This window comes from Arabidopsis lyrata (genome assembly GCF_000004255.2).
Source record: "Arabidopsis lyrata subsp. lyrata unplaced genomic scaffold ARALYscaffold_1, whole genome shotgun sequence".
NCBI classification, from domain to species: domain Eukaryota; kingdom Viridiplantae; phylum Streptophyta; class Magnoliopsida; order Brassicales; family Brassicaceae; genus Arabidopsis; species Arabidopsis lyrata.
In genome coordinates this window covers 23,120,072-23,142,431 of record NW_003302555.1, presented here as the reverse complement: position 1 = coordinate 23,142,431, position 22,360 = coordinate 23,120,072, and the positions used below count along the sequence as shown (strand labels likewise).

At 32.2% G+C, this 22,360-nt stretch overlaps 3 protein-coding genes across 3 annotated transcripts; all 3 read right to left on the bottom strand.

Annotated features, from left to right (window-relative positions):
- Positions 1 to 1,009: 1,009 nt before the first annotated feature.
- On the bottom strand, positions 1,010 to 6,259 carry LOC9330074. Its single transcript, XM_021014223.1, has 6 exons — positions 5,845 to 6,259; positions 5,163 to 5,356; positions 5,016 to 5,049; positions 3,141 to 3,276; positions 2,602 to 3,076; positions 1,010 to 1,499 (listed from the first exon to the last, which is right to left on the bottom strand). The coding sequence occupies exons 1-6, from the start codon at positions 6,242 to 6,244 to the stop codon at positions 1,215 to 1,217; spliced, it is 1,524 nt and encodes a 507-aa protein (XP_020869882.1). The 5' UTR covers positions 6,245 to 6,259; the 3' UTR covers positions 1,010 to 1,214.
- An 8,197-nt stretch (positions 6,260 to 14,456) lies between these two features.
- Positions 14,457 to 17,405, bottom strand: LOC9327380 (beta-glucosidase 1). Its single transcript, XM_021014196.1, is given in 14 exon segments — positions 14,457 to 14,629; positions 14,631 to 14,799; positions 14,883 to 14,979; positions 15,070 to 15,157; positions 15,271 to 15,284; positions 15,404 to 15,627; positions 15,703 to 15,818; positions 15,910 to 16,162; positions 16,231 to 16,318; positions 16,404 to 16,475; positions 16,560 to 16,635; positions 16,727 to 16,776; positions 16,910 to 16,973; positions 17,053 to 17,405. Coding segments are annotated over 14 exon segments (1,521 nt in total). The 5' UTR covers positions 17,197 to 17,405; the 3' UTR covers positions 14,457 to 14,563.
- A 903-nt stretch (positions 17,406 to 18,308) lies between these two features.
- LOC9330073 (probable E3 ubiquitin-protein ligase RHG1A) lies at positions 18,309 to 21,932 on the bottom strand. Its single transcript, XM_021013201.1, has 6 exons — positions 21,699 to 21,932; positions 19,581 to 21,194; positions 19,395 to 19,445; positions 19,135 to 19,233; positions 18,926 to 19,066; positions 18,309 to 18,797 (listed from the first exon to the last, which is right to left on the bottom strand). The coding sequence occupies exons 2-6, from the start codon at positions 21,114 to 21,116 to the stop codon at positions 18,648 to 18,650; spliced, it is 1,977 nt and encodes a 658-aa protein (XP_020868860.1). The 5' UTR covers positions 21,117 to 21,194; positions 21,699 to 21,932; the 3' UTR covers positions 18,309 to 18,647.
- Positions 21,933 to 22,360: the final 428 nt, after the last annotated feature.

Below are 22,360 nucleotides of genomic sequence, written 5' to 3'. Positions count from 1 at the left end.
CACTAACGCTCATACACCTGATCATTTCGTATATTGATATTTGTACACTATCTCATAGACCATCAAGTACACCGACGAAAATAGTTCTCTCTATTATAAACGTGGTGTACAATATGTGTGAAAGTAGACGGTACACCATGTGTTGGTACACCACTATAGATTATCGTTTGTACACCACTTTGTACACCGTCATACCTGATATACTACTTCTTACATCAATATCATACATTGTCTTTGACATTATTGTCGTACACTATCGGATGTATACTACTTTTAACATTATCACGTACACCGTCAAGTTGAGATTAAGTAAACTAAAACGTTATATATCTGCGAAATATAGCAAATTTGGACTTTTTTATTCAAATAAAAAAATTAAAGATTAATATGTTATTGTGATCAAAAAATTTATGAAATATTTTTAACAAAGTAAAATAAAATAATTTAAGTGAAAAAAAGAAGAAAGAGAATATATGTAGAAAACAATAAAAAGGGTAACTATGTCATTACACAGAGCCTCTCTAATAGAACTCTCTATTAGAGGAAGAGAGAGAAAAGTGTCTACTTTGCCAATTATTTGTAAAAGGTGTTTATTCTTCAAATTAATGTTCTTAAAAGTGTCTATTTTGCCAGTTTTGTCTAAATTTTAACAAGGTTATAGGCAGCTTCTAAAAATCTTAAATCATTCAAGTCAAAAATCTAAAAGTTAATATTATGTCATTTCATTTTAGTTTCTATTAGATTATTTTCCTTTATTATGTGAACATTTATTGGGAAAAGAAAATTTCTAATTATAGGATGATTCCACAATTAGACAGACTTCATATTAACGCCTGACCTATCTACATTAGGCATCATGTCAAGAAAAGACCCACCACTTAAAGAGGCATCGCATATATTCATTAAATGTTAATTGAAAGATCTATACCACTTAAAAGAGGCATCCAACAGAATATCAAAGAGACCAGGACATGACCTTCTTCTACAATGTACGTAGGAAAAACAATGATAGTGTAATCCAGGAGGAATACTTTTTATCTGGTTATTCAGAAGATAAGAAAAAGTAGATAGTGTTATTACCAACATACACACGATTAAAAAAAAAAACTCACGTACACAAGACATATAACACAGAGAATAAGTTAAAGCTCAAGTACAATTATTTAACCGCATTAGGGCAGATAAAATGGATAGGATTATTAAACATTGAGACTTCAAGCAATGAGGGCAAGTTTATCCTCAGGAGTAGTACTAGGAGGAGGTCGAACCAAGCCTCCTAGGCGCGTAGAGTTGACGTAATCAAATGGGAAATGGTTAGAGCCACCAGGGAACACTATTCCCACAACCCTAACAAATCTCATCAACCAATTCTCTTTGTACTCTTCGCCTTTCCAAAACTGTAATATGAAACTTCTTATAAACTCCCACAAACCAGTCAACAGCTGCGGTATTAACCACAACAAGTTGAAGTAGTTTGCATTTGGTGCATCTTCTCTTACCTAACCAACATAAAACAAATATTCATAATCATTCACCAAGAATGTACATTATATATAATAAAATGGACAGTTAAAGAAAAAAATGCTAAAAAAAAGCCCATATTAAAAATACATATATATTTTTAAACAAAAACTTAAGGAACTACCATTTTCGCGGTTTTTTTTTTTAACTCAAACTTTATCATTAAGATTACCGAGTACAAATATTGTAAGCATCCTTGTCAATGATTGGTCTTAAGCCAATCTTGAGTACAGTTATCTAATATAGCATGATAAATGTGAAAAGAATTGTGGCTCTTTTAGTAATGCCGTTTTTAAGATCTAGTTTTTAGAGTTTAAAATAAAAAAATTTAGCGTTAGGGTTTAAGAGTTAATTATTGCTACTTAAATGGTTGGCTTTTAAAAATATGGACCATGTATTAGTTTTAGACTTTTAGGGGGTGTTATTCAATGGTGGAGTTAAAGTCAATTCTTTAAGGTTTAGATTTGTTTTCTGATATTGGTTTTAAGAATCTGTTTGTGTGGATTTCAAAATCTTTGCAGTATATCTTGGATTTTGATTCTAATAATTTACTCATGAAACTCCAAAGAGGTTTCATTTGAAATGACTTAATATACAAAGATTTTACAAGTCTTTTAGTTTTGAATAACACTGGATTTTACAAACCTTAAAGAATTGACTTTAACTCCACCATTGAATAACACCAAACTTTTAAAATCTAATGAAGTATAAGATCTAATAACACTAGATTTTAACGTTAGTTTTATAATCATTAGTTGAATAACACTGGATTAGTGTTGGATTTCAATTCTATGAAAATCCATCATTGAATAACACCACCTTAGTATAAAATATTGCCTGTTTCTTAAGAGTCTAAAACAAAGGAAAATTAAAACTCAAATTATGTAGGTTATTTATTACTATCTTCTAGGATGTCAATTTCATGTGAAAAATGACAATTCTCTTAAAAAAGGAAAATTTTTAAGTTTCTTCATGCCCATTTTTATTATTTACCCTCTTTATTAATCTTTGTCTTTTTAAATAATATAGCAATGCAAAAAAAAAAAAACCAATAATTGGATAGAGGCTGCTTGAATGTACCTTTCCTTTGTAGAGACTGTTGAAGGAATTGCAAGGTCCATAGTGCTTGTATGAGAATAATAACTTGTCATCAAAAGGCACTCTAGGCACAACATCATTGTTATAGACGAATCTCTCATACTCTATTCCATGCTTTTTCACCACACCATTCATAAACTCTCCAAAATCCTCATCCCCTACACGTGGTTGTCCAAACGTATAGATTCCCTCTAGCTTATCTAGCAGCTCATCCTCACCATGAATAGCTAGAATCGCCGGAAAAAGAGCAGCTAGTGCTCCTCCAAGGCTGTGACCTGTTAGAATATACTTAAGGTTCTTGTTTCTGGCAAGCTTGTCCCTAAGCATCTGTCTGATGGTGTAGTAAGCATATTGGTGTAGAAGACTTATATTTTCCTTGGGCCATCCTCCATCTTTTTGGAGGCCTAAAGCTCTTGAGAACCCGGCGTGGACTTTGCCAACGTTCTTCAACTCGTACCTAATTTAAAATCTATTATCAGAAGAGTAATTATTGATTACACCTATAGAACATATATACGTACCAAGAGAGGTCGAGATCAGTGCACCAATCGGCAGCCTCGAAAGGTTCGGTTCCTCTGAAGCTTACGACGATGAGGTCTGGATTGGTGCTTGAAGTCTTGAACACGAAGGCTTGCGTCAATTTACTTTCTTGGAAAGCTGACCATAGAATAAAAACTTAGAATCTACATAATTTATATTTCAAGGTTCTATATAAATTTTATATTTTGCAAATTTGATGTTGTAGGAATAATGATTAGAAAAAATAGAAACTTTTATAATTATAAGTCATCTTCAAGCCTTTAAGAAACGATAATTTTCTGAACTAAATATCTTGCTTGACAAAACAAAGATCTTGGTTAATGTCAATATATATTTCTTCTGCACGTTTATATATATTATTGTTGTGTTTCATCGATTAAGTAAAGATTTATGGTTTAATAGAAAAGGAGGACATTTATTTTAAAAAAATCAATGTCCTAACCTAACAAGAAAATGATATTCTACAAATTTTATCATTAAAAAAAAAAAAAATCGATCTATATCAGTCTATCATTCAGCATTTGACTTTAAGAATCTTAGCTGCAAAACCCGGACAAAACACGTGACTTTTGATTTTGGGTCACCAGTTTTATTCTTATTATATTTGTTCTCTTACAATGGTAAAACAAAAACTACAACCAAGATATTGTCCAATTATCCAATATAGTTTAAAAATTTGCATATATGTTACCCAAACTAACAGAAATCAAAAACATGCATAGATTGAAAATAATATGTTATCTTAAGGTTTTTGACGTGTATTCTATGCAAAGCAAGGTTTTACAAAAAATATATATCTTTATAATATTATGATTCTTTTTTTTTAACCGATCTTTTTTTTTAAAAAAAAAGTTTAAACTATAGTGGCAATTTGAATATATCTCAATATTTTACCGGACCATGTAGCCTACTAATTATCACTATTATCGCCGGTTTGTTGTAACTCGAATTTAAATTCGGTAGAATTTATATGTAAGTTACAAACAAATATTTAACAAAAAAAAAGTTACAAACAAATACTTTATATAAATTAAAATTTATTTTTATTGATTAAATGAGTGCACATAACTCTTTAATGTTTATCGTTTCCTAAACTTTAACTGAGTTCCAATACCCAGTTATAGCATTACTTTTAAATTTTAATATATTGTGATTTAAATTAAATAGTAAGGTTTTTGATGATATTAGAAAATAAAATTTAATCCAGAAACAAATTGATCAAATTGATTTTTTAACTAACCCCTCTGTAAATAATAAATTTAATGATCCCAACATTATTATTTTATAGAAGTTTTACTTGTAATCATTAGTTTCTACTTATATATTCATTAAATACGCTTCTATTATATATCCATCAGACAACACATTTAAAATCAGTAGGGATCCTTGCTTAGTTGGTATTTAATTATGATATAGAAAGAACTATTTTACATTTACAGCATCGTGATCTCGTAGAACTGTTTCTGTCGTATTATCAAAAACGAGAAAATGAAGGCATTTATATAATTTGTTTATATATTGGTAAATACTTTTAACTCTTTTTTTTTTTTTTTGATATATAAAATGTTCACTTTACCTCCTTTTCTCTTTTTGTTACGAGTATATTTAATGTCCTACGTACATCTTACATCTATTTATAGTGTAAAACAAATTATATAAGTGCCTTTCATTTTTTCGTAATAGAAAGAAAATGAAAGGCATACGAGTATATACCAGTTTTGAGACTTTGATTATTCATATACCAAAAGGAGTTAAATTAACCCAAAAGGGCCAAAACCACAGAGAAAACATTAATCCCTGAAATGGGAAATAAATAAACTTTCTTAAGAAGAATAAAGTGTAGCATTTTAATTTACCGTTGTAAAAGTCGTAGTTACCCACCAAGTCCATCTGGATCACAGGATAAAGACGTATAGAGTCATATAGAGAGAGTGAGAAGTAAAACAAAGATTAACTAAATAAAAAAAAACCTAGTTAAAAGAAGAAGAAGAAATGAAGTTCACCTTCCAAGTGTTCTTGACGACGGAATTGACGAAAGGTTTGCTCTCATAAGAGATCTTAGAAGCCATTATTGACAACATCGACTTGTATTCGATGCTACCAACATCTATCTTCTCGTCAAGCTCTATTCGTCGATCCGAGCATCCTATAAACGAAGTATATGTCGCCGAAGATTTGTCAGGCTTCACCAGCTTTCCTGTAACAAATTTAGGTTAGTCTTGTAAAAATACTTGTGAAACACCATCAATAATTAAAAATCAAAATAGTTGGATTAGTTGTCTCGAAATTCCAGTCATGTTCTAAATTATAAGAGATTAAACTCTTTTGGTTGTTTAACCAAATTACACTCTTGATGCAATGTATCGATAAATTGTTTTTTTTTTTTTTTATCGGTGTGCTACGGCGTCTTGAATGTAGAGGAATTTTTGGTCTGTCTCCGTTTGATATGTGGTAAGTGTCATTTGGTCCTTGTCCAGAAGTCCATGGAGATTATTATATGTGGAACTATATGATATTTGGCCCTTGAGATCTTTGAATTGATTTTATTAAAAAATTTGGGCAACTTATATCATATGTAAGAAAAGGAAATTAAAAAACATTTAACCTTCTTCGATTTCAAGTTTTTGGTAATAGTGATACGTAAATATAACGAATTAAAGTATGCTTTATAGTTAAATTTTTCACCTGTCAAAAGATTAAGTATCAAGTTGAAGAAGCCTCCATTTGCCGTAAGAAGGTTGAGCCAATATGTGAGCAAACGACCAAGAAATGCAAAAGGTTTACTCAAGAGCATTAATACTTTTTGAAGCAATATGGCCAACGCAAGGATCCATCGACTCGCGAAACTTCTCCGGAAGCTTTTGAGGGTATCTGGAGGAGAATCGATGAATCTTGCGCTGGTCAGGTTGAAGGAAAACAAAAGGAGAAGGAGATCAAGAAAACTTGCTTTGGTCGGATCGACCAGAAAATAACTATTGCAAAATTTCATATTGGTTTGGGACATTTTCACAATATGAAAGGAAGAACAAACTTTGCTCAAATATAAGAAGAAAGAAGAAGTTAATATGGTTGATTTGTGAGTCATGCAACCTAGCGAGCGACTACGTATTTATAGAGCTAGTAATTATTGGTATCATAATTTTTTATTAATTAACTTTATACTTGAGCCAATCAGACAGCGCCTTGTGGTCATAAAAAGCTTTGGTTGTTTTTCACGTGCGAAATAAAAATGATTCTTTCACATTTTAACCTAATCGCTCTAGTTTAACAAAAAAAAAGAAAAAGAAAAACAGGACCGTATCTACACGAATTATTTTTGGGTTTCTCAGATAATATAATCTGCCTTCTTGTTCTTTATTCTATTCTTGTATCTATAACACAGACATAATTAAATGTACTAATTATTAATTATTATTGAATTTACTTTTATATACTGTGTGATACTAATAAAAGTTATGGGTTATACGAGATACCAATTCTTTGCATGGACCGGAACTTATGGTTTGATTGTGTATTCAAATTCGACAGTGTGTGAATTATAAACGATTTTTTTTTTCCAAAGGTGAATCAGAATGAAGTAATTTTTTTTTTACATAGAGATCGAGAGATTGTGTTTTTTTTTTTCCGATAAAAAGAGATAGTGTTTCGTATGAATATAAACAGGAATTGTGATAGAGCATAGATCCGAAGCGAAATAACACAAAGAGGATTCAGTGATCCTAAGATCAAGATACCAACTAAAACTTGACATTGTCTTGTCAATAGTTTTATTCCAAAAATTTAGTCGATTAAAAAGAAAAATGAAGAACTCTCTCTAATTAATCAAAATCTAAACTTGGCGTCCACGAGATAATAAAGGATCATATAAAACTCCAATTACTAAATTTAATAGCATCAAATTTTTTTTTTTTTTGGTAATCGAAATATAACAAAATTTGAACTAAGAAACTTCTAGAAAAACCAATAAAAATGAAAGAAAGATGAAGTCTAGGTACATAGATTGATCCAAGTAGATTGACACGCGTAAAATCAAAGGAAAACTGAAAGTAAAAAAAAAAAACAATCATTTTCTTAGCTTATGCGGCCATATGTCCATATTTTTTCCTAACGACCCATGATTACTTTGAATATTTAGAGGAAATTGCCAACTAACTTTCAATATTACTTTTTGACAAACAAAAAAAAAAACTTTCAATATTAGGAATAGGAGACTAACATATTAAGAAGATTTATACCAGAAATGCTCATACTCAGAGCCGGCCCATGGCACAGGCCCATGAGGCAGTGGCTTGTGGCCTCAAATATTATAGTTAATTTGCGGCCTCATATTTTTGAGAAGTTCCTTTAGTCTAGTGGTCTACTCTCATGTGTATAATGTCCCATGTCTCGGGTTCAAGCCTTGGTAATAGCTTTTTTTTTTTTTTTTTTTTTCCGTTTTTTAGAAATAAAACGAAAAATAATATTAAAAAGCTTTGTGATAAAAAATAAAACAAAATTTAATTTACTTAAACAAAAATTATAAAACAAATATTAATCAAAAAAAGCAATAAACCTTAAAACCTAATTAAGAAGTCGTTTGCTCTTCTTCTTCCTCCTTGGTCTTGCAAATTTGCAATCGTGAATCGTTCTTCCCTTCGACCTCATCAATCTCCATCAAAGCAACAATATCAGATTCATCTTTCTCTTTTTTTCACTTTGCTCAGACTTGAGTTTTGAATCAATTCAGGTTTGTCAATTGATTTTTTATATGCGTTTAAACATTAGACAAACAACTTTCTCTCTACGACTCTATCTCTTCCTTGTACAGAAAGTCATACTAACTATTGATTTGTTCAATGATTGCAGGAAGATGACTTCGAATCGAATAAGACACTAGCCAGGAGGAGCATCAAAAGTAAGAAAAAAGAAGAGACAAGAGAAATTAACAAAATCAATGGAAAACTCGATGTTGAGGTATGTAAAAAAATCTGAAACTTCTAAAACTGATGAGCCTTTAGAAAAAGAGATCAATATGAGTAGTGAAGAAGCTGGTATTTCAGAAACTTGTGAAGATGAAATTGGTGAACATGGTGATGAACACGAGTGTGGAGAGAAAAAGAATGAGAATGCGAATGAGAGTGATATGGAGATTGAAACTGAGATTGAGAGTGATAATGGGAATGATGAGAAACTTGATTATAAAAGCTTGATGAATGAGTTTGCAGGAAGAAATGCATTGAGAATTGTTAGATTTGAAGAATAATATGCTTTTTTTTTGTGTTTTACAATGTCTACAAATTAGAGCTTTTGTTTAACATTTAGACTATTTTAATTTTTTTTTGCTTTTTTTTATAATATAAATATGAGGCAGCCTTTTTTTTCCTTTGATTGTGGCCCTCATAAACGTTGAGCCAGCTCTGCTCATACTACACGTTTACACTCTAAAGTCTAAACCATATATCTTAAATTTCTATTCCTAGCAACTAATCAAATCTAAGCACTACCATTGTAGTATTAACCCTAACACAAATTTATAGAATTCCATTCAATTGGTTGAGTTTGTATTATTTTTAGCAATGAGATTTTTATAACATCATAATCTTATGCTTTATTTTAAAATATACTTTAGCATTTAATATATAATTATATTAAATAGAATTTTACATGAAAAATAAAAGTACAAATGATGGAGTGTCATTCTAGAGTTTTATTTATTATACTCCCTATTTATTATATTTCCTCTGTTTCGCAAAGAGTGTCATTCTAGAGTTTTATTTTTGTTTCACAAAGAGTGTCATGCTATATTTTCAATGTGACTTTTACACTAAGTTTCCTGATTTACCCTTAACCCAAAACTATTTTTTATTGAATTTAAATCATTAATCACTTATTAAATAGGGATATATATATGTATAATCTAAAGTTTTCTTAATTTGTGTGAAATATGTCAAAATGACACTTTTTATGCAACGGATGAAGTATAATAAATAACATTATATTATTGTATTTGTATTGCTATAATTATATATATATATATATAAATTTGTTGCATTGAAATGTGAGAAATCAAATAGATTGAGAAAAAAAATCTCTAAAACATTTTGTAACAGAGAGAATAAAAGATAAATGTAATTCCAACTTATCGAATTCCTATGGAGATTGGGTCATTCTCAGTTTTCACAATAAAATAAATAAATATCGTGAGTAAATAGATATATATAGGGGTCAGAACTCAGAAGTAAAAAAAAATAATTTACATTTGGTGGTCGATAACGTGTCATTAGTAATTTGACTAATTTCATATTAATATAAAATTTTATAGAACCACGTGAATTCGTTCAAACCTCTCTGTTTCGCTTAATAATTGGAGATGAATCTGCCGTGAGATTTGCATTTATTGTGTATACATAATATGCATCTTCACTACAGCCGTAATAAATTTGATCGTATTTTAAGCGTATGGGTATTTCAAGTGTTTGGTCGTATAAATTTGAACGTATGGGTAGGTTTCAAGCTCTTAATCAGATCATCGATTATGTTTTGTCGTTTTGAGGCCCTATCTTTTTTTTTTTTTTTTTTTGTCCACCTTGAGGCCCTATCTTTAAAGAAGGTAATTGTATATAGAAAAAAAAAAGGATAAGTGTTTAAATGATTTGTGTTTTTTTTTAATTTTGTTTTCTTTACGTTATACGCAAATAGTTTTCTAACACTTTTCCTTTGTTAGAAGTGTCAGAAAATGTTTGACGTAACCTGTTGGCAGAATTTGTGGTTTTCTTTTGGATGATACACAAACTTTAGAATATAAATAGCATACTGTCTTCCTAATTAGAAATTAAACAGGTTGATTTGGTCATTTAGGCGTCTTACATAAATCAACATGAACATTTTAAATTTTCATGTTGCGCTAGTCTCTAGAACACAGATTCAACACTGATCATACAAATTCTAGTGAATTTTTTCTCTGAGATATCGACCATCAACTCGTGATACTGTTGATACGGATCATGGTATCACGTAGAACCATAAGGCCTTAACTTGAACCCAAAGTCTTTAATTAAGTTTTGAGTATTTTTTCCTGTTTACATTAAGGATTAGTTTTGGTATTTTTACTTTTTAGTTTAGGTTTATGATTGGTTACGTTGTATAGTGGCCTATATAAGAGTCTCTTATGATAAAAAAAAAAAAGAAAAAAATCAAGTTCCAACAAATAACCTAATTCTCTAAGAAAGAGTTGAGTTAAAAGAAAGCTTTTGCTTAAAATCTTTGGCTCATATCAACTCGTTATTGTAACAAGATGACGAATATGAGAGATCGCAGAAGCATGCGAGAAATGGGGATTTCCATGAAATCAACCACATTTTCCCGTCATATTTTAAGGATTGGATCAGAATCTTCTCAGAAGACATTGACATGATTTTTCAATCTAATGAAGTAGGAGAAGAGAGGAGTGAGAGATGAAGTGAAAATTTTCAAAAATATATTGTTTTGCAAGATACGACGATAATTATGACAAATTTGGGGCAACATTGACTATTGTTTAGACAAAAATTTAGAGGATCTGGAACATATGGAGATCTCAAATCAGTGAACTTGAAGAACTCGGTTTCTTTTTGATGCTTGAATTTTTTATAAAAGATGAATATATGTAATTTTTTATGTCTATTTTGGTGAGTATCATATTTAGCTATTCAGAGTTGTAGTAACTGAAAAAGTTCATACACTTTGTATGGTTATTCTACGAAGTAGTTTTACTATTTTGATACATATACATGTTGGTGTGTGTTTTATGTATTAATTATCATATGAATCATTTTATTTTTATATTTTTTTTTGTTTTTATATATGATGTAGACGTTCAACCGGTAGCTAACCAAGGAGTAGAGATGAAGCCAATGCATATGGATGAGTAGAGTCTAGCCAAAAAAATAAATGGGAGATAAACTTTCTTTGGGAACACATCAAGGTCGAAGAAGACACGACTGATTTTGATGTGGTCCGTCTAGAACGGCCTCAAATAGTTCAGTTATTTAGACCAACGATATCGTATAAATCCCAACTAAGTAAGAAGATCTTAAGAAAAGAACCAAGTAAGAATCGGAGCATGCACAAAGTGCATCATGGCCAATACCAAAGCCCACAACCTACCGCGGTCCAACCCATATCTACTATGGATTTTTTTTTTTTTTTTTGTATATCCCATCTCTGTTGCTTTAAAATTAAGTCTTGATCACAACAATCACTTTGTTCTTGAGTCTCTAACTCTTTGTTCATATTTTTATGATTTTTATTGTTCATTTTTGTGTTCTTACTTGAAGTTACTTCTTCGTATGATTCGGCTATTATGGTTATGATTGTTCAGTTATGATTCTCGCCTCTATTGATTTGGATTTCAATTGTGAGATACTTATACTTCTCTTTTAGATGGATTTGTCCTCAATAAGAGAAGACAATGCTGTTTAGGAGCATAAGAGGATTTGAAGGCTCCTTATAATAGAGGCAAAATGAAGGAAGTCAAATGGAAAGGTGATTCTAGTTATAAGGCACTATAGAACAGAAAACAAGGTTTACAGTGTGGGAGCATTACACGAGAATCAAGGACAATCAAGACAGACAAGTGCCACTATCATTATTGTTCAAAAATATTTGCATCTCCAAGGTCTTCTGGGACTTCAAATCTGCAGAAGCATCTACAATGGTGCAAGAAGTACAAGGTATGGCAAGAGAGTTCACAAACTGTCATTACCAATGATGCTACTAATGTGAAGATTGGAAAATTGACTGAGGATATTTTTACATAAACAAGTAATGAGATGCTTATGATAGGGGAACGAGCTATTTTTCCACGAAAACTATTGCATCAAACCAAGTAATAGCCCAAAGTATGACCCCGATTTATATATCCCCGAAAAAAGTTCTATACCTATTTCTCATCGAAATAAAAGTTGTACATCTAAATGTCCTCTATTAATAGTTCGAGATCTATTAACTCACAGTCTTGGGTTTCGTCGGTTTACTATTTACTTAACCATTAAAAAAAATAATGAAGATCTTCAATTAATTTGAAAAATCATTTTTTCATTTCTTAATACAATTATTTTAACTATGTTAATGACATATGATGTCAATATAATCACATTAAAAGTTTATTTTTTAAAAAAATTTCTTTTTATTATATAGGGGATTTGTGCTTGTGTTTTCAGTACTCTTTTTTTTTTTTTTTTGATCAAAGTGTTTTCAGTACTCTTATTATACATACTAGATGAATACCCACACGTAGCGTGGGTTTTTGTTTTAAAAATTGCAGAAAAAATATGGTTATGATTTTTGTTGCGTTTTATGTTATTTTGCGTGTGTGTTAATATGTAATTAATAAAGTCATATCTATTTTCTATATTATAATTTTATGATTAGATTCATCTTTGATTCAAAATATTAGTTCCACGTTTTTATGTATAAATCTGATTATTTATATACCTACGATCCTAATCTTTCATTATCATGAATACATACAACAATAATATATGTTATATTAATACAATGGTATGTAATTATGTTACTTATGTGGTTTGAAACTTGCCTAACTTACTTCGAAACAAACAATTCTTTGTTCCATTTACTTTCTCGTCATCTAGTACACCAACCACATCATGATATGCTAGTACTTTAAGTCAACACTTTAGATCTCTCTCCTTGCATACAACCATATAGGACAGAGTTTCGTGTTTTTAATTTCTTGGTATGTCTAACGTTTCAAAGGACAATTAAGTGAAAAAAATTGTGTGTCAATGATACCAACTTATCTTAACGCACAAAAATAAAAGAGAGAATGTCATATTCACAACACGTAACATGAAGTTAGGTAGCAAATATATAAATTATAACACAAGTAATTTTTTAGCCATTATCGAGTAATGACCATCGATAAAAAAATTTAATAATATAAGAAGGGTAGAATGAAAATAGTGCTTGATACATTAGTATGATATTTTTTTGGTTTTTAAAAAAATCAATTAAGAGTGAGATTAATGGAGAATTTAACACAACAAAAGACTTTTGATTTTCTCTCAATTAATTTTGCTAATGTTTTTATCTATATAATGTATAATGACACATGTCATTTTCTTATATGTTGATGTGGCACTCATATGGAGAGAGTTGGCCAACTTTTATATATATGATTAGATTATGTATCCGCGCGTTGCACGGGATTTTAATATTAAACTTTTATAATGCAAATTTTTGAGCATAAATATAATCATTTGAATTTTAAAAGATTTTAGTTTTCTCTTTCTAAAATAGTAAAACATTTCTCACACATTTCACTACAATTTCTCTCATTATCTTCTATGATTCACTCGTCGTCTCTCGAAATCTATTCTCTATTCACTTTATACTGGCTCACATAGAATATATTCGACTATGAATTAGTTCTTAAGATAGATCGTATGTATTTTCTCCTTTCTTAAGATAGATCGTATGTATTTTCTTCTTCCTATCTTTCAATACTCCATTGTTTTTTATAAGTTGCATGATCTTTTTTATTAAAGTTAACATGAGAATATCTGGGAAAATTTTATTCATAAAGTTTTTTTTACCATGTTCTGGTGTATCTAAAATTTCCCTATAAACAAAAAAAATTTCATATGTAGACTCATTCCTATTTACAAACATCAGATTCAAACGTAAAATATTACACTTTATCTTGATCAACTGAAAAATATAAAATTCTCTTTTCACATATATAATTTGGCATATATTATAATTCTACGTAGTATTCTTAATGTTAATTTTTTTCAAATGTGTAACATACGAACATATAAAAATTATTCTAATTTAAAAATATGTCTATTTTTAATAAAAAAAAAAATCCTTTTTATTTATAACTAAAAACTCTTCCATTTCCAATTTCCAATTAAAAATATTCTAATTTCCAAATAGCATTCTCAAATATTATTATTACACAGTTTTATTATTCAATTAGACTATTTTATTTTTATTTTTGATTTGAGGATTGTTTTTGTTGTATTTCAAATCACGTTAATTTTTTCAATCTATGTTAATTTCCTAAACACAGATTAATATTAGTTTTTCTATTTTAGGTATTCATTTGTTCCTTTTTTTAATATTTAATTGGTTTTTTTTGTTAAATTACTGTTTTTCTTTAGCAAAATATAATAATATAAATGTGTAAATTAATTTTAGTTTTAATGTTTTTTTAAGATAAAGTGTGTGAATTAATTTTATTGTAATGTTTTTGTTTTAATAAATAAAGTGAAGCCCACAAAAATATAAAATATGATGACATGGATGCTGATGTGGATACTCTAAATGGAGAGAATCTAATTATATATATAGATTCCTTATTCAAGAATCTGACTATAAACTGAACCGGATACACCATAATTAATAGCAACACTAGCAAGTACTATGAGGAAGAAGAGAAGTTGCTATGCAATTGCGTTATGCCTTGGGAAGCAAGAAAGGTGTTTTTTTCCCTTGAGAAAACCAGAGTACCAGTGAGCAGAGAGTTTGGGAGATCTCTTGAGATGGGGATCGCTGAAATTGACAGAGTACAATCCGAAAGTACTCTTGTATCCGTCCAGTAACTCGTACAAATCCATAAATGACCATACAAAGTAGCCTCTCGTATCTGATCCATTCCTACATGTACTCAATGTCTTTGTTTCTTTCATACACCGATAAGAGCAGAGAATATACGAAGCATTATGAAACACTTTACTTACCTAACGGCTTTGAGCACTGCACCAATGTAAGCATCCAAGTACTCAATCCTTGGTGTGTCCTTTTGTTGCAGATCCAAATCTTGGGTCATTGTTTTACCTATTCATTTGCATTGGCAAGAGAACTGAACATACTACAACAAAAATGAGAGAGAGAGAGATAGAGATAGAGATAGAAAAAGAGAGAGACCATTCTCAAGAATGTAGACAGGAGGATTGCCATAGCTCTGCTTTATATACTCTAGGATGCCTTCCATAGCCCATGGAGAAACAACAGTCTTGTCCAAACAAAAACAAACACAACAACTAGTAAAAAAGGATTGCGAACACTTAACTTTATAAGGATATTAGGAACTTTTCATCTGATTTTGGTAGCCCTCGAAATTCTTACCCTCATAGATGCAACTGTTACTCCCAAGCAATAAAACGAAAACAAAATATAATTAGCAAAAGCAAAATACCAAGATCAAAGAGCTAAGAGTTTTTTTTTAAAAAATATTCAATAGATTGAGTTTGGTTCATACTATTAATAGATTGGCCCATGTCAGAGTTAAAATCTGGGATTCCTGAAAGAGAAGGGTTGATATCGATGTTTTTGACTGAAGCCGTAACATAGTGAATGACTCCTATGAAGTCAGATGAGCCTTTAACTTGTTCTGATTCTTCCTCAGAGAAAACTGGCAGTCTTGACCCAATGGTTTTTCTCATCACATCAGGATAGTCTCCATATATAAGAGGCTCAAGCATCCTAAGTTTTCAAAAGAGTATATATTTTTTTTTAAACCTTGGATATGTTGCTTGAGTTTGTTTGTGCCTGACTCACCATCCGAGGTAGAAATCGTTGGCTCTTTGCGTTGCGATTTTATCATCCTTGGAGCTTGTAGAAGGAGTAAAATACATTGAAAATAAACTAAAGCCTATGGAACCTCCTTGTATATCCTGCACATTACATATATAACACCGTACTCTATTTTCATCACATTCAAGAGAGTGTTGTCTAAAATATAGATACATGTATAAGCAAGTATACCTTGTACTTTTGCTTATATAGTCTTGAAACAGAGGCGTGCGCGAGCAACAAATTATGACCTACGATATATGTTTCCGTGGAAGAGTTCCCTAACAAGCAGCTTCTGCCTGGAAAGGAGCAACGACCAGGCGGTGAATTCCCATCGTTGTAGCCTCCAATACTGAATATATTAGCCTCGTTAATCGTGGTCCAGAATTTGACGTGGTTCCCAAACTCTCTGAAGCAAACATCTGCATAAGCAGTAAAGTCTTCGCTGCAATGACAAGAAGATTATTTTTGTACAAGTATGTCAAAGCAGAAGAAAAGTAAATGCCACTCTACATGATTTTGCGGTTGATCCAGCCTCCATAGTCATCCTCGAGATACTGAGGATGATCATAGTGATGGAGTGTAACATGTGGCTCAATTCCTGCAATAAAATTACATATAGTCAAGTTAATAGGAAGTAAAGAAAAGTCTTATACCGCCGAAGAAGAGTTAAAGACGGGTGTTACCATGTTTGACAAGTTCTTGAATGAAATTCTTGTAGAACTGTAGACCTTTCGGGTTAATGGAACCTTTTCCATCTAATGAGATATATAAGAGCTAAAATATTTGATCCTTTGAAGTAAAGCAAGAAAAATCGGTCAAGCATGGTAAAGAAGACTTACTAGATATAAGTCTAGACCAAGAGATGGAGAATCTGAATGCATGTAAGCCAGTTTCGGCCATGAGCTGCACATCTTCCTACAAAGCCAAAAGAAAATCTTTGATAACAAGGCCAAAGCCAATTTTGCTAGCTTGGTGAATATATAACATGTATAGACAGAAAAAGAACCTTGTACTTGTGGTATCCATCACAAGCTATGTCTCCATTATCCATCTTACCTGCCAAGTAAAAACATATACTTGTTCCGTTTCAATTTAAGCGATTTTTTTTTTTTTTTTTTGTTATGACTATTTATATTCTGCAGTATGATTTTTTATTGGTTGAATTAATTTTAGATGGAAAAGGGCTTACGAGAGTGAAGGAAGGTATCCCAAACGCTAGGCTTCCTCCCGTCTTCTTTAACGGCTCCTTCCCACTTTGAGAAACCAAAATTTATTGATAATCGAAAGAAAAAAAAGACAACGGAGAAGAAGGGATGGGATTGCTTGCTTTACCTGATAAGCAGATATCCCGGCTCCGAAAGCGAAACCTTCCGGGAAATCGCTCCTGCTGTAAACATCGCTGCTGCATTTTCCAAATCGAGAAGAAGCTAGAAGAAGCAACATAAACATAGTAATGGAAGACAAAAACTCTTCCATTTCTGTGTCTATTTTGGCTCGTGTTGGGAAGTAAGTAGACTCTCCATGACCATGAGAGTATAATAAATAAAACAGTTTTCAAAGAGCTATTGACTGGTTGGTAATGGTAGATACTCGTGAAAATAAGTAGACTACGATCCTCACGGTTAAAGCATGGTCCAATGCAATCAACACCATTGATCTTATCCCTTGCCGACACGACATCTACCATTAGTTGCTCTCAAACTTTATTGACCATACTCTGGTTTAATTGTCCTTTGATTTTTTTTCTAAACTAAATATCGTTTTATATTCCAGTTTTAACTGTATTCCCTTAATTAGTAAATCCCTTTTTTTTAAAAGGTTATTCTTCCAAAATATTAGATATTTTAGGTAATAATACAAGATGGGTTTACAAAAAAAAAAAAAAAAAAAGGTAACAATACAAGATTAAGAAAATATTTTTGAAAACAAAAATTTATTTAATTAACTAGTTAAGAACATAATTCAACCAATCATAAAAAATATTACAGAATTCAAAGAGTCAAAAATATCAAATAACTTTAAAATCTACATGGAAATCTTTGTTTTTTGACATCTTTGGATCGACAAGGCCCGATCCATAGCCAATCCCTACTACGCGGGGTAACGCGACTTAGTGGAGTCGAACTCCGGTGGGGAAGGCGGAGTCAGATGGACTTAACCACATGAAAATCTTATAATATATATATATATATAAGCTTCTTAAACATCATATATTTTATTTATTTTGGAACAAAGAGAGTATAATCTTTTAGTATATTAATTAGAGAAATAAATTATATAATATATTAGTAAGCGGTAAAGTGGAGGTTTTATAATATATTTTCTTAATGTGTTAAAAATCCTTGCAACACTTAAAAATAAACAAAGAGAGTTTATGTTACTTCATTTTCCCACTGAAATCAAAACTCAACAAATTAAAGGATATCAAAAAATGGTAGGCCCATATTCCTGCAATCCACAAGTCACAAGTGCCTCTGCTGATTCTGTGGATTTCATCAATTTGATGATCAAGCTAAGAAACTGTTACCTCCTTGAATAAAATCAAAGAATATGCATAGCTTTTACTATTTTGATAGATCCAATGTGGATATGAGATAAATAAGAAATTACATAATCAATTATCCATAAAATCTATAAATTGCCAAATTGGCTTACAAGATTTCTTGGGTTTTTCTTTTACCAGGTAATCATAAATAACAAAAAAAAAAAAAAACTAATTGGTAAAATTAACTTATCCAAACAAATTCAGAAGAACCCAAGTTTTTTCTTAGGTTCTCCTTTTCTCTCTATCTCCCTCAGTTACTTCCCTTCATTCCTATCTTCAGTCAACCCCAAACGCAGACACCAACTTGCCTGCAGTGTTCTGATGAGGCTGCAATGGTATTGAAGATTCGACAAATGGTTAGAACCCAACAGTCTTTCGATCATTATCTTCTTGCCTTATCTGCAGTGTTTAATCCTGTTGTTTTGCAAATTGGGCAAAGATTCTTCTGCTTCAGCCATTCTTTGATGCATTGGCTATGGAAGTCGTGCCCGCATTCCAACATTCCTATATCTTCTCCTTCCTTGTATTCCTCCTGCAGTTTTTGCATCAATTTTAGCAATCAGCAAGTCATGATAATTAATAAGATTAATCAAAAGTGCAAGTCATAATGGTTAACCAGATTGCGACACAAATTTTATGCAAATCTGATTTTGTTGTTACCTGACAAATACAGCATGGTTCTACTTCTTGAGGAGAACTGGTACTACTTTTGTACTTCTGTTGCTTCAATCGGTTTGATATGGTTTCCTCATTCAGACCGGTACAAACATCTCCAATCCGCTCTTCTAGAGACAACAACTCCTGCAGATTTTATACTCACAGTTAGTATGATGAGCAAATAAATGATTATGGGTTTGCTCTGGCTTTACCTCATATGTCATGTTGTCAACATCAAGTCGCATGTCTCTATATCGGTCATGAATATCAGCCACACCTAGCACCATTGACTGATTGAGAAGCATAACATCCTGGATAAAGCACCACAAAAAAAAGATTAAACAACCATTCAGGTGAAATCTAGGTTTGAATAAATACATACAGAAGACAGGTAGCATTAGCATGTGCTATGATAAAATATTTTTGTGCTATGATAAAATATTTTTGTTTATACGCAAATCGAAAACAGTACCTCAAAACGCAAGTTCCCTGCTCTACGCATGTGCTCCAAGACATTACGGATCTGTTTCAGAAGAGAAGCACAGTATCAGCTCAATATTACGCAGTTGCTTGAGAAAACTATAGGATTTACAGTCAATATGAACAAAAATCTAACATCACTATCTATAAGAAACACTAATCTTGATATAAAACTAACCTCGGCTGCCCCCATTCTGCTTCTTCCTCGACTTGTGGATGCCAAGCCTCGCAAAGAATGAGGAATGCCAGTTGCATTTTGCCCTTGCCTTGGACCTGCTCTCGAGGAAGCCCGATTATGCACCTGAGAGGTGTTAACACCACCAGATTGAAGCACATGCTCATCCGGAGAGGAAGGAGGGACCAAGGAACGAGCAGCTCTCTGGTGTGTAGCAAGGGAAGAAAGCAATGACCTACGAAAGTGTTCAGATAATCTTCTTTGATTATATGGTGAGTTATTCTGGTAAAGATTCAATGCTGGACTAGACGGTGATGGCTGAACACTTGTCCTGGATGAAGACGATGCAACATGTCTAGCACCACTTGCATTTCTGCTAATATGACCATGCGCCACATTTCTCAGTTCAGGAGCTGGGACAAACAAGGGAATCTCTAGACTATTACTTCTGTGTCTGGTTTCATCTCGATGAATAACATTTCTGTCAACAGGAGTAGCAGAACTCGATGATAAACCCGCTGCCACTGGGCTAGCGTTCCATTGAAATGTATTTCTAGAAACAGGGGGCATATGAGTTGCAGGAGCATTTGGGTTCTGAGAAGCAAAATTGCCTAAAGCATGTCCATATCTCAAGTCGATCAGTTGTTGATCTGCTTGTAGAAGCCCTGGTGAGTTCAAGGATGGAGCAACCGGTTGTCTGCTAACACTTCCTGCAGCAAAGACAGATGGGATTACAGTTTCTTGTTGATCTGCGGGATTAACCCAGACAGAGTAATTTCTACTAGAGCTCTCTGTGATGCCAGGAGCAGATAGATTTGGAACAGTGCCAGATACCAAACCACTTCGACCATGATCAAGAGATATGTTTAAATCATTTGCTGCCATTGGGTGGCTATAATATGCAGGAGCTGAGATCCAAGAACTGGATTCTCCATGCTGGAACTCACGGAAACCTCCACTTGAAGAGGACTGACCAATGCTTGCATCAAGAGCTTTTCTTTTACAGGATGCACGACGCCCATCTACAGAGGAACCCGCTCTGACACCACCGTTCTCTGGTAAAAGCCCAGACCTGAGTCCATTAACCTCAAAATGACCAGGATGACCTGTGACCAGATTCATATCCTCAAGATGCTCATTATATTCAGCATTTAGATTGACATTGCGAACCACACGGCTTCCATTAGATGGTTGCACAAACAAAGGGCTCAACTCAATCTTGTCATTTCTCCGCTCCTCAAAACGTACAATTCCCTTCCACTGTTCAGTGTGACTAGTGGCTTCGTTCTTCGTACCACTAGAGCTAGCCTCACCAATGTTAAACCTGTGTAAGCCCCGTTGCTCATGATAAACTGAGTTTGCAAAAGCAGGATTCGTATCAGCACCTAAACTCATGTAATCCTGCAACTCATTATCACCATAATTGTGAATATTCTCCCAACGAATCTGCTGATCTATCACAGCATTACTAGATGTAGAACCATGCTCAAAATTCAAGGCCTCCGATAAAGAACCAAGACTAGCCCTCTCTCCCTGCATCCTAGCGTTAATCACAGTTTGACACTTGACAATTCAAGAGACTCTCACCACTTTCCACAATGTAGAAAATGCTGCAAACTACAATAAAAAAAAAAAGAAGTAACAAATTATCTTTCAATAACAAAAACAAAGATAAAAGCTTTGCAATCAATAACATAACTGGTTCTCACTAAGCCAAAGAAAAGTGTAACTGAACAATTCAAGATATGCAATGCCTAATCTTAAGACCACAATTGCATTATAAGCTTTATACTTGATTAATCAGATACAAAAGCTACATTATCAAATTTGACACCTGAACTTCAAAACCAAGAAACCTATAACAATTCACAAAGCTACAACAAGAATAGCAATCAGTAAATAAGATAAAGATCAAATCTTTAGCAAAGTCCCATGTCAAAAACTAGCAAACACCACAGAGAAATCACAAAACAATAACCTTTTGCCAAACAAACACAGAGATCGATTCAAATATCACAACCCAAGTTCAAAGACTCAATTTTTAAACCAGTTCCAGTCATAGAGAGATTCTATTGAATATTACGATGAACAAAAAAAAAACAGAAAATAATAAGAACCCACCAATATCGATGAAGCTTGAACAAACCCAGAAAAAAAGAAATCGATCTGAGGAAGTTTTGGTTGAGAAAGAGCAAAGAAACGCTTAACGCTCTCAGAGAGATTCTTCGTCAAAAGACAATGAGAGAAGAAACCGATTGCGGAGAAAAGAGGGAAATAGGCAAAAATGAAGAAGAAGAAGAGAATTGAGGAAAGCGAAAGCGAAGCACACAAACCAAATGAGAGAATAGAATCCGGAGAGAAGATTATTATTATTATTATTATTACATATATATAGGTTAGGTTAAATTCACATTTATCTAGACAATTATTTTCAAAATTTAAAAAAGAAATTAGAAAAAGATGGAAACTTTTTTATGAAAAGGTCAATAAAAAAGTGCAGTTACCAAAGGCAGAATTGAATACATTTAGTCATTTAGATAATAAAGAGGTAAAGAATCAGAAGATTGGAAAATATAGTAGTAAATATAGTTTTTTTTGTAATAAAATGTGAATTGGTATAAAGTATAGAATGTGGAAGAAAGAAGAGAAAAAGCAAGTTGGCAAAATTAAAACTTGAGAAGTTGTCTTTGTCCCTTGTCTCAAGTCCCAACCAAACGCACGCGGCTTTCTTTTCTTAAATTTAAAGTTGGAACCGAATCCAAAGAAGTTAATTGTGAAAGGAC